The sequence below is a fragment of the Drosophila simulans genome, chromosome 3R (genome assembly GCF_016746395.2).
Source record: "Drosophila simulans strain w501 chromosome 3R, Prin_Dsim_3.1, whole genome shotgun sequence".
NCBI lineage: Eukaryota > Metazoa > Arthropoda > Insecta > Diptera > Drosophilidae > Drosophila > Drosophila simulans.
Window position 1 is genome coordinate 16,118,751 of NC_052523.2, and position 12,873 is coordinate 16,131,623.

The 12,873-nt window shown below is 43.7% G+C and overlaps 2 protein-coding genes across 2 annotated transcripts in view; one reads left to right on the forward strand and one right to left on the reverse strand.

The window, feature by feature from the left end:
- Nucleotides 1-30: 30 nt before the first annotated feature.
- The window catches only part of LOC6728706, a 117,972-nt gene continuing 105,129 nt past the window's right edge, over nt 31-12,873 (reverse strand). Inside the window, 2 exon segments of the mRNA XM_016175066.3 lie at nt 31-8,503; nt 8,567-8,752. Coding sequence (XP_016035373.2) covers nt 7,006-8,503; nt 8,567-8,752 — 1,684 coding nt within the window. The 3' untranslated portion in view covers nt 31-7,005.
- On the forward strand, nt 9,299-12,592 carry LOC6728707 (histone-arginine methyltransferase CARMER). Its single transcript, XM_002104007.4, has 4 exons — nt 9,299-9,926; nt 9,989-10,882; nt 10,937-11,347; nt 11,406-12,592. Exons 1-4 carry the CDS (start codon nt 9,725-9,727, stop codon nt 11,489-11,491), a joined length of 1,593 nt encoding a protein of 530 aa, XP_002104043.1. The 5' UTR covers nt 9,299-9,724; the 3' UTR covers nt 11,492-12,592.

The following is a 12,873-nucleotide window of genomic DNA, read 5'->3' on the forward strand; positions in this document are numbered from 1 at the left end:
ACCAAAAGTGATGTAATAAAAACAGTGATGTTTAGTTTTGAAAGTATCATTTTGCTCTTGTCTTTTCTGTTTTTATTATATTATCATAGAATTTTTATTTTGTTTAACTTATTCCATACAATTAGTTGTTTATGCTTTATTCATTCTGATTTCGATTTATTGTTTAAAATCAACATTCATAAACACGTTCATTGAAATGATTTAGAGTTTCTTGCTTTTTCTTTGTTGTAGGTTTTCATTCGCTTAAAATAGTTTTGAAAATGATTTTATTTCGTGGGACTTCCCATATAGCGTGAGTGGTGTTAGAGTCAATGCTTCGGTGTGATGAGTGTGATGGGTCCTTAGGTATACGTACATATGCAGATCAGTGTTCCGTGGACAGTACACCGAGTGGAAAACGTGCCGGTCCTAGCCGACGCGCCAAGGTTAATGGATAATGGCGTAATGGGCTGATCTGGGTTCGGAGTTAACATGAAGCATAAAAAGCCAACCGAGCAACAAGTACTAAAGTATCCCTATATATCCCTAGCTGCTGTGATTCGTAGCTGCGATCTGTACATTGAGTGTAAATATACAAATATGCCGTTTTCCTGTATATAAAGACGCAAAATATATCTATTTATGATCTGTAGTTTGTGTGTGTGTTCCCCTCGCTTCATATTGCCTTTCACGATTTACTTTTTGTATGTCTAAAAATGTTCGCGCGTAAAACGTTATCCGTTAGTTTCGGTTGCATTTGCTGCACAATTTGCTTTGCAAAAAATATAGTCGCCCCGCACGCACACTAGTCCGCCACAGGATGTGCAGGATGTGTGTGCGTGTGTGGGCGCTTCTCTATCTCTTTCAGTTTTGTAGGTACTCGATTCTCACCAATGTTTAATTGAAGTGTTAAACATCTCTGCTGCTCTGTATTACGGATATTCGTTATGTATTTTATTTTCTTAATTTTCGGGGTCACCACGTTCGGGTGCGGGGTCACCAGTGATTGGGTTTCTTAGAGGGGGGTCCTCGGGTCCTCGAGTTGTAGCTGCTATTACATTAGTTTCGGTGTGGACTTAAGCTTTTCACATTGAGACAACTGTACGATTGATTAATGCACAACTATTTATCTAGGGTGTATGAACAATCATTGCCATCTGAAGGGATTTCTTGCTCTTGTTCTCGTTCGCTATTCGTAATTTCGGTTAGATATATGTATGCATATGGTTAAATATATATATATATATTTATACTGTATACATGTATAATTATATGCTTATATGCAGCACAGTGGCTGTATTTTTAACATGGAATATACACGACACTTAGTTGCTGGTTATTTACTTGGTTTCATATGGTATTCGTTTGGAAATGCAAAACTCCGTTACGCTAGTTCGTATTTGTAGTATTATCTGTTTCTAAATCTGTTTTCTGAATCTGTTTCTGTGTCGTCTGTGTGCTTCTCTGCTCAATTTTCACCTGCTCCAGGCCTAATTGCGCCCCTTTGGCTAATGGGCGTGGCAGGGGGTGGATGCTGCCCCAATTGCGGCTCTTTTGTACCTTGTTATGTGGTGATCAGTGGCGGCACGGCGATCCTGGCGACCGTCGCCTGCCTTTAAATTATGCTCTAGCCTAACTTCGCCGACTTCGCCAGTTCAACTAGCTGGCCAGTCCAAGCAGAACCGAGTTAAGTACACAGTGGGGATAATAGAATCGATAGATATTCGTAACAGCAAACAAGTCAACAAGGTAAACAAAACAAGGATGCATCGATCTGATTTCGGGTAGGCTAATCCTATAGATGTGGACACAACAACAAGTATATTATATCATAGATTCATCTCGTGCTCATTCATCGCTTACGAACTACACATAAAAACACGAAAAGTTCAAGGTGATGATGAATGGCTGTGTGTGTGTGTGTGTGTGTGTGTGTAGGCGTGTGCGTGTGTGCTGGGGGATGCCCCTAATGCTAGACATACAAATACGGATACAAATACAAATGTGGTGGGAACGGGGGGAAGTGGGAGCGTCTAATTTTAATCAAGTCGCGTCAAGTCCTTCAACGTTCATCTCTCATATCGCCTAGATCCTAGTAAAGTTCTCAGTTAGCCCAACTAAGCCGATTATTGTTAATGTTACATAGTAATTGTTAAGTGTTTAGATTTAATTTTTAATTTCCGCAACACCATGGGCACTACTGCGTTAACCCATAAATATTCAGTGGGGGGCGTCTGCCCCGAAGAAAAAGTCTTTTCGAAATCAAGGATGCATTTAGCCAATCTTTTTGAAGACATCTAGTGGTTTCAGTTGCCAGCCAATAATCAATGCAAAATAATTGAGTACAATTTCGGCCGAAATTCTCATCCTTACGCTTGCGCCCATTTCAGTTATCAAAACAATTGTCCTGCCAATTATCATAAATTTAAATTTTAAATTGTAAAAAAGTTACAACAACTCTTGGGTAGAAAAACTTATTTAAAACCTATTATTGAAATTATGATTTCTCGCTTAACTTTAAGCGACCTATGTTAGATGATTTCACGTCTGATATTCGTGATATTCCCTATACATAATCTCGCCTCGTATTTTGGTTTCTTGTTTTTTTTTTGTTTTTTTCTTTTTTGGTTTGAAGTATCAGTCAGTTCACAAGAATGCTCTAATGTGTGCATGATACATGATTACAGGGTATTTGATTGTATAAACAGCTTATTGCTTCCTCGAATTCGTGTGTTCCTTAAGCAGAATGTGGTGATTCGGATGCGGATTTTCGTTGCTGGCAGTGTTGAGCACTTGTTTCCGTTTCCGTCCAACAACTTTCCACCTCAGCCCCCTGGGGTATGCTACGAAAAACGCAAGATCCCCAGGATATAGCTCCGTTTGCCCGCTTCTGTTCGATTCTCGACTATGAAATGGATGAATGCGATTGGGTGAATGGATTGCAGTGAATGGATTCGTGAAAACGCAGCCAAATAAACGATGCGCAAGTCTTTTGCTGGATACTCACTAAACTAACCGACTTAATGCACTTAATCTTAAATGGAATTCAATGTCTAGCACCGTTAGCTGCCTGGCTGATATGCGTGAGTGTGCGTGTGTGTTTTCGGTGTGTGAGTGTTTGTAAGTGTGTGTGTGTTTGTGTGCTTGAGTGTATATATCAAAATGAACAAGTCAAATAAATCAGCCTTATATTGAATGCAATTTTGTTTTAAAACTAATTTCGCTTTCCAATTATCCAAAAAATGAACACCAACACACACACAAAGACGCGCAGGCCGCAGCCACGGTCGCTGAGCTTCGAATCTGCCCGGAACCGGAAGCGGACTCTCACGGATATAACCTAGATATGCCAAAGTCCAGGGTCCGATTCGCTCAAATATCGCTCAGACACTTTGCCCCTAGCTACACACCTAAATGTACTGTATATGTATATAATGTATCAAGTATAATTACTTAGTTATCGTTTAGTGGATGCAACATACCGCGCTGAACCAGCATTCGCTGCGCCAGATCCGAATCTGCATCCGGATCCGGCCGCCAGCTGCCGTGAGATTTCTAATTTAAACCGAACTCGATCCTCCTTAAGGGACTACTCCGAGTCCATCTTAGCTTAGAGTTAATTTTATGTTTACACATCAATAACGACGATAAATATCCGATGAAATATCATAAGTTCCCATCTACATGCATATGCTGCTTAGACGTACACGTTGGCAAATATGCCCGATAATAAGTATATAGCTAGTTAAGAGATAAACACATCGATCTGTTGTTATGTAAGCACTGCTTCTCTGTACATCCTAGACCAGCGGAAAGAACAATCCAACATACGATCATAAGGATCTAGCAACTGTTTCGGTTTCTGGCTCCATTCTACCAACGGAATACCAATCGATCCAGTAGAAAGTTGTACAATTTGTATCGATACCATCTGTTCTACGTCTGAGACCCTGGGAGAAACCGTGTCTGTTCGAGAAATGCATTCTTCTTATAAAGGGGGATTGCGGCTGGAGTTTCCGTGAATGCGGAAACCTTTCGCTCCCAAATGAACGAATAATAACTGAATAGTGGAAACCAAGGTAGCAACTGAAAATGTGAAATCATAATAAAAACAAAGTGGTTCGTTTTTGTTTTGTTTAATTATAAATAACAATTGTATATTTTTTAATAAAATGGGTGTTCTTGTTGTTGTTGTTGTGTGGTATTCTTTTCAAGAAAAAAATCAAAAAGAAATATTATTTCTCGCTATTGAATGAATCTAGAATTCATGTTCGATGGATTAGAGCTTTGACCTTTACTGATATTTCTGATATTTTCCTCCATAAATCTTCATCTTTCATCTCTTGAATAAGCATTTTCATTTTGCTTCATCCGTTGCCACATTCCGCTTGTTTTCCAGGCCAGTTCTAGTCTCCGATCGGATTTTGAGGATATTCCGATCGAGGGACTTTGCCTGCCATGATGTATTTCTTGCTCTTTTCGTGATAATCGTGGTAATCGTACACATAAAATAGTAAGAAATATTAGCGATAATTATATAATAATGGATAGTTTTCTTTCCTCTTGCATCTTTGTTTTTTGTTTGTTTAAAAATATCACTTAAGTTTAAATAATTTCCAGAACGCAACGAAATAGATCGAGTGTGCGCACTTAACTACGCTTGTGTGGGGTGTTTGTGTGTGGTGCACGAAAATTAGCAAGAAAAACAATAATAATGATGACAATAATCATACTCGTAATCATAATTCGTAATAAAGAATAGACGCCGTCCTGGGCGACAGACAAAAATAAGTAAAATGTATTGCATTTCCTCCGTTTTCAGTTGCATTTTACTCCGTTTGCTTACAATCGTTCTTGTTGTTGTTGTTTTGGTTAAACTTATAGTTAATAAAAACGAAATACAAGTGTAAAAAATGTTGTTAAACTTTTTCGCATTACACAAAAATGGCCACCATTATGAATTTCATTCAAATCACGGCAAACAATTTCAATGAAATTTTCGCTTGCGTGTTTTACTTTCTCCTTACGGTTTTTGCATGCTTTTCGCTTTCGCTTCTGCTTCCGCTTCCGCTTTATCTTTCAATTTTCCCGCTCTCCCTAACTTTCCATATTCATTTTGAAATATTTTTAAAGCTGCTGCCGCCTAAGCTCAATTTTCCCTTCGCTCCTCCTCTCCCATCAACATTACTTTTTCGTGGGTTCGTTTCCCCATTGCACTTCCGCTTCGTATTCCCTTTTACTTCCGTTCGTTAAGTGTGTGTATGGGGGTTCTATATTTACATATTCTAGACTTTAGTTTGTACTTCCAATTTGGTTAAGAATTCCTTGTGTATTTTCATTTCTTCATTCGTAAATTCTCCTGCTCTTCAATCTCAATGCGTAGCTATCCCTAGATGGGCTACATCTTCTTCTTATATCCTCGCAAACCTCGCTGGGTCCTTTGTGACGTCATTGTTTGTATGTGTATACCGTAATTTGAACAATTCACAACAGTTGCACAACGCAAAAAGTTTTTGTTTTTTGTTTTAAATCTTAGTTTTTAGTCATAAGTTCATTACAAATTAATTAATAGACAAATTTAGCTCATTTTTCGTTTTTGTGTGTTTTTAGAAAATATCAACTTAACAATTTATTAAAAATTTGAACATGTTTGAAAGTGTTTTCCTTCTGGCTCCAATTGAAATTTCGACGATTCTCGATAAGGATAAGATCTACCTCACAATCCATCTGTTTGTCTGTCGGCCTGTCTGTCTGTTTGTTTGCTTGGTTTGTTTGTTTGTTTTTAAAATTCACTACGTTTAAGTTTAAGTTGCTCGTACGTCTATATGTTACATTAGCGTGGTTTTTGGATATCGGGATGTCGGGTCTTCGGGTTGAGGGGTAATTGTTCTATAGAGTTGTTTGAGAGTTTGGGCTTTTTGGGTACTTGGTTGTGGGTGGGTCTGTGGTGGCTGGGTGCTTAATTAACTAGATTATTTAGCTGTGTGTCCATCTATTGCCGCTCGTATGCATGAAGTCGATTAATACTTAACTCTTAGCGCTTAACACACACACTTACAAATTGTTTAAACGGCTCTTGGATTTGAGTTACATGTGATTATGCAAGTAATTTAACTATTTTTTCGTTTATGCCTATTTAATGTGTAGATGCAACGCCTTGAATATTTAATATGCATATTTTTAGGTTTTCGTTTGAATATTCTGCTTTCAAACGGAGGCAACACAAAAACCACTCAGTGATGAATTCTTACGTACATCAATGTGAATTCCCAGCAAAGTGATTTCTGCCGCACCTCCGATTGTTTCATTTTGATTTGCTTGTTTGTTTGTTTGAGTTGGTTTGCTTCGTTTTCTTACATTTTATATCATTTCGTTTTGTTTTCTTTGTTTAGAGCGAGAAGTAGAACAGAAATTGCACTTAATACTAGAAAAAAATTTACTAGAGTTCTTACAATTAAAAAAAATCAAATGTATATTTGCTTTAAATATTGTTGGTTTTCATGTGTTGTTGTTGTTGTTGGTTTATGCTTGAATTGTTTTTGCTGTTTTTTCTTTTGCATTTTTTTGTTATGTTTTATGTAAAAACAGCTGGCATACGTATTTTAACTGTTTGTTGCTTTCGCTTTTTGTGTATATAAAAAGTTGCCAACTGCTTTTCAGCTTTTTAACATAAGAATTAACAAAGTCATTTTAGAAATAAATATGTATATGTATATGTATATTTACGCACTGCAATAATAGTAATAATAATAATTATAATAATAATAATTAGATTATTGTAGATTGCAAATGTTGCCCGGGCGCAAATGTCAGCAACATTTGCACGGCAGTTGGCAAACACCTGCACAACAACAAAAGAGATACCGTTACGTGTTTAAGGTGCACAATTCAATGCAGAGTAAATAAGAAGAGACCATTTTTCATTTGCATTTTTGCGTTTTGTGTCCTCGGGGGGCAACAGCTGCCACCGACAGCCATCCAGGAGTCAGCAAGCTAACGGCGCACTCGGTGGCGGCTCAGGTGGACTTAGCCCTGCATCAGCACGGCCTGCGCCTGCTGCTGATTGGCGGCTGCTCGGCTCCAGGCCAGCAGGCCGTTGGCAGCAGCCACCTGCGCCTCCTCCTGATCCTCGAGTGCCTCCGGATCCTCCTCCTCCTCCTGATCCTCCTGCTCCATCTCCTCCAGCTCCTCGTCAGCATCCTCGTCAGCATCCGTGTCCTCCATGTGGCTGGGCGTGGTGTTCGTCGTCGTTACTGCGCAGGCAATGGGCGCCACAATCACCGAGGTGGCCACACTGCGTATACGCACCGGCCTATTGCTAATTGTGTTGCTGTTGGCGGTGACCGCATACGGATGCGGTTGTTGTTGCTGCTGCTGCACCTGACCACCGTAGCGCTTGTTGGTTTTGATGGTCAACGACGGGGGTAGCTGCTTGCCGGCAGCCACCTCGGCCGCCAAACGCACCACTGTGGTGGTCATTTTAGAGGACGATGTTGCTGCCGGGCTGGGAGTTGCTGATATTGCTGCTGGGTTGGGTGTTGCTGTTGCTGATGCTGCTGCTGATGATGCTGCTGTTGCTGCCTTGGACTGGTGCGCCGACGCCTGGTTTGCCGCCTCCGTCGACGACTTCTGTCGCTTTCAGTCGCCGAAGCGGCTGCACGCCTTCTTCCACCGGCATTGGGTGCACCACTGGTCGCGCTTCTCCATGCCGTACACCTTGCGGCACTTTTTGTTCTCGCCCCGCGTCCTCTTGCCGGGCGAATGGGGCGTATGCTTGACGGCCACCTGTTGCGCCATGTGCTGTTGCTGCTGCAGCGGATTGCTTCCGTTGCTGTGGTTGTTGCTGTTGTTTTGGGCAACCAGGTTGCCGGCAGTTGTCTGTGGATGCTGCTGATGGTGGCCGCGCATCGGTTGGTGGTGGTGCTGCTGCTGCGCCGGATGGAAATTGGGCGTGATCGTCACACTGGACAGGAGATGTTGCTGCTGCTGTTGGTGGCTGTGTTGCTGCTGCTGGTGGTGTTGCTGCTGCTGCAGTTGCTGCTGCTGGCTGTGGTGCGCCGTCACTGTGACGTTCTGCTGCGACAGCTGCTGCAGCATGTTGTTGGCACTGCTATTGCTGTGGATCACTGGACTGCTGCTGCTGCTGCTGTTGCTGCTGCCGCTGCTGCCAGCGTAGTTGTGGTGGTGCGTGTGTTGGTGGTGCTGCTGTTGCTGGACGTACGTCGGCGATGGATATGGCGCTACCGAGTGGGTCGGACGGGAGGACGACGAGCGAGCGTGTTTGCCGTTCGGCGAGGCTGATGAACTGGCCGCCACCGACCCCGTCCCCGTGGAGGAGTAGCTACCCACTGTCGCCGTCGCCGCCGGGCATGTGTAGTTGTGGTGGGCCAGGTGCGAAGTGGGAATGCAGCTGGTGTTGTTGTTCTGCAGCTGCTGCTGGTGGGTGCTCGGGATGTTGCTGCCACTGATGGTGCGTCCGTGCGACTGCGCTAGGTGGTTATAGTGGCTACCGCCGCGTCCTTGCCTGGAAAATCGAAAGAGAATAATGTCATCAAATGTATCCATATCGTACACCAAGAGAACTCACTTGAAGTTGCCCACAATCTGCTTTTGGTACTCGGGATCCTCGTGCGGCGGACGCGCCATGTCCCGGTGACTCAGCGTCGGCTCGGAGGCCAGGCTGGGCTTCACCTGCTCGTCGTCGTCGTCGGCATCCTCGTAGTAGAAGTCCACCTCATTTTCGTCATCATCCGCGGAGCGATGGGAGTCCTTTCTGCAATGCCACCGAAAAGTTGCAAAATTGATTAGAAGGATGTGTCAGTGATGGCAAGTTTGCTTCAGTTATGTACCTAGGTTCGGTATTACTTCAAATCAGATTGAGACCTTTTAAATAAGCGAACTTAAGATCTCTAACGTTGTTTATTCGAATAACTTCAATTCAAACAAATACTAAAAATATTTCAATATGAAACTTTAAACTTTGGCCAATATTAATTAGGGTACCTCATTTAGGTACATTCTTTCCATTTCAAGCGACCGATTTTATGTACTCGCGTTGCCAACTACCCCGACCACCCACATTAGGTTCGAGGCCCTGCTAGAAGTGTTCCAGAGTTCTGAACCTTGACTCTATCCGCTTTAAAACCTATATAAAATCTTGCTAAATTTCTTTTCCCTGCAATAATTTATTTCAATTATATTTCCAAATAAAATCGAGATTGTTATTTGTTATTGATAATATAAACTTCCTTGCAAACAATTCTTTTGTAAATCCCGCTAGGCTGAAAAATCGATTAGTCTTAAGGTAGTGGGCGGTATTAATCCTATCGAAAAGCATCGGACTTGGTCCCACCTCTAGCCTTAACTATTTGTTCCAGCTCTAGCACTTTTTGCAAAAAAGAACGCACGTTCCGTGTGAAATCAATACGAAATCAACAAGAGCGATCGATTTTGAGTAATCGTCCGAGTTGGAAAGCAGCGCGCATTATAGTTCCGAGCGCCAATTAATCCAGCTGCCCGAGTCACCAGCCATTTTGTGTGTGGTGGAAAATTTTGCAGATAGAAAAAATTGCGCGTCTGTCTGTCTGCATCTGCGTCTCTGTGTGTGTGCGTGTGCTCGAGTGTTTGTGTGTGTGTTTGTGCGTGTGTATAGCGAGGTCTACATTGTCAATTAACAAGGAAAAAAAAGACGCTCGTGGTCCTGCTCTGCTCCCTTGCCTCCTTACTCTCCGAAAAGCCAGCCAACATGTCCAGCCTGCGACCCGATGAGGCCCGAAAACTGGCCACCGCCGCCTCCGTTTCTCCGCTGAGCAATTGCCAATTTTGCGGCGTGGTAATCAGCTCGATTGCCGACGAGCAGAAGCTGGAGTTTACCAACAAATACAAGGGCAGCTGCACGCTGCTCTGCAGCTACGATTCCCAGGGAGTGGTCCTCCGTGTTGTGTCAGGTAAAGAAGGACATAGAATGTTTAATAAAACCCGTTTCAAACATCCCCAATCTCTCCACCAGACGACGACCGGAGCCACGTGCTCAAGGAGTACATGATAGCCGCCGATACGGATGCCGCCCAGATGGGACGAAGGAGTTATGCCGTTTCCCTGGACGCCGACAATCTCGTGCTGAGGTTCGGCAGCGAGCAGGACCAGCAGCTCTTCCGCAAGGTGGTGGAGAACGTGAAGCACTTGAGACCCAAGTCCGTGTTCTCGCAGCGCACTGAGGAGTCATCCGCCTCGCAGTACTTCCAGTTCTACGGCTACCTCAGCCAGCAGCAGAACATGATGCAGGACTATGTAAGGACGAGCACGTATCAGCGGGCCATTCTGGGCAATGCGGTGGATTTTCAGGACAAGATCGTCCTGGATGTGGGCGCTGGCTCGGGCATTCTCTCCTTCTTTGCCGTGCAGGCGGGAGCTGCCAAAGTGTACGCCATTGAGGCTTCCAACATGGCCCAGTACGCCCAGCAGCTGGTTGAGTCCAACAATGTGCAGCACAAGATCTCTGTGATACCGGGGAAGATCGAGGAGATCGAGCTGCCCGAGAAAGTGGACGTTATCATATCAGAGCCTATGGGCTATATGCTGTACAACGAGCGCATGTTGGAGACTTATCTGCATGCCAGAAAGTGGCTCAAGCCGCAAGGAAAGATGTACCCCACGCACGGCGACTTGCACATCGCACCCTTTTCGGACGAATCGCTCTATTCGGAACAATACAACAAGGCCAACTTCTGGTACCAGTCGGCGTTCCACGGCGTTGACCTTACCACGCTGCACAAAGAGGGCATGAAGGAGTACTTCCGACAGCCCATTGTGGACACCTTCGACATCCGCATATGCATGGCCAAGTCGGTGCGGCACGTGTGCGACTTTCTCAACGATAAGGAGGACGATCTGCATTTGATAAGTAAGTACCCGAACAAGTGATTTGCGACAATGGCTAACTGCTGACCTTCCACAGGCATCCCCCTGGAGTTCCACATTCTGCAAACTGGCATCTGCCATGGGCTGGCCTTTTGGTTTGATGTGGAGTTTAGCGGCAGCAGCCAGAATGTGTGGCTCTCAACGTCGCCCACAGCGCCTCTGACACATTGGTATCAGGTTCGCTGCCTTCTGCCCATGCCCATCTTTATTAAGCAGGGCCAGACGCTGACCGGCCGTGTCTTACTGGAGGCGAATCGGCGGCAGTCGTATGACGTGACCATCGATCTGCACATCGAAGGCACGCTTATTTCGTCGAGCAACACCCTGGACCTGAAGAATCCGTATTTTCGGTACACGGGGGCCCCGGTCCAGGCACCGCCGGGGACTAGTACCCAAAGTCCATCTGAGCAGTACTGGACACAAGTGGACACGCAAGGATCACGCAATTGTAAGAGAAAATCCTTTATATAATAATCTCATTACTTATGTGATTATAATTTCTATAGCTTCAAGCATGCTAAACGGAGGGCTCAGCGTGAACGGAATAGGCGATGGCATGGACATCACTCATGGACTTATGCATCCGCACTAGGGCGGCGGTGGATCGAATAACAATACATCTTTCTGGGAATTCCCTTTGCTCTTAGTCCGCTCACTTTCTACGATTGATCCTACTTTTGCCAATTTTTGTTTTGTTACAGTTTATGATTAGGTTATTTATTGAAAAGTGTAAAATATTTTTATCTATTTTCGAAAGTTAGTTCTGTTAGGTTCTGCATACCTTTTTACACCCTATTTCCCTATCGTGCTATACTTATCCTCCCCTTTCTTACCCATTTAATCGATCGGACGAATCGAAGGAAATCCAGCATCCCAGCAAGTAACCAACATACAAACAATCAACAAATCAAGGCAGACTAATGTAGTTGTTTAGAACACGCAGCATATTAATAAGCCTAAGCTAATTTAAGCCCATAGTAATTAGAGTTTTTAACGTATGTGAATTGTAATACCGATATTTAGCCCGCACGGGACTGCGCTTCAGGAAGTTTATTAGTTAATATGCCGATTGCCAATTGCAGATTTTGCCGTAAGCTTTGAACAAACCAACAAATTCAGATTGTATCTATTATGTGTGTTATTATACTATATATTGTGTGTACCTCCAGCTAGTTTCAATTTTTGTACTTGTCTACCGTGTTTATGTTTAGTTCGTTTCAAGTTGTAAGAAATTGCTCATAGGATTTAGTGCTAAGCTACGATACCATTACTAAAGGCCGACCTGGGCCGAGAGATTATACTTATACCCCCAATACGATTATGATTAATTCAGTTCAGTGGAGGCACACCTCGTTCGATCCTAAGTTACGCATCCAAGCCCAGATCCTGTCATAGATCCTACTATATCGCTGCCAGCAAGCCGAGCGCTATATAAACATATACACCTAGATATACGCGTTGGGTACGCCAACCTATACACACTCCCCGACATTCTCGCATTCGCATTATGTTTGCGGACTGTACTTTATAGAGCAGCAAGTAGAAACACGAAAACACTACAACAACACCCAATACACTGCAAGCATAAATATAAAGCAAAACATATACAATTATATATATATATATACGAATAGATATACCGCATGTATGCAGATGAGAGAACAATGTCAAAGCAAAAGCAGAAAAAAACAAAGCCCCACCGCGTCTTTTATTTGTGCACCCCCACTTGGAACCCCTCTCGATTTACATAGGAAACGAGATTGGCAAGTGTCAAAGCTCAGCGCGGATCGTGTGTGGGCGCTTCGAATTGGACCTTGGCCTCAAAAGCGCCACCACCACTGCACCTGCCACCCACTGCTGCCATTGCTGGCCTGCTGCTGCTGCTGCAGGTGCGCATTGCAAAGTACAAAGTAATCTGCGTGCTGGAGAGGGGCTACGCCGCACTCGTGTGACCTGCTTACTGTGCTCGAGTGC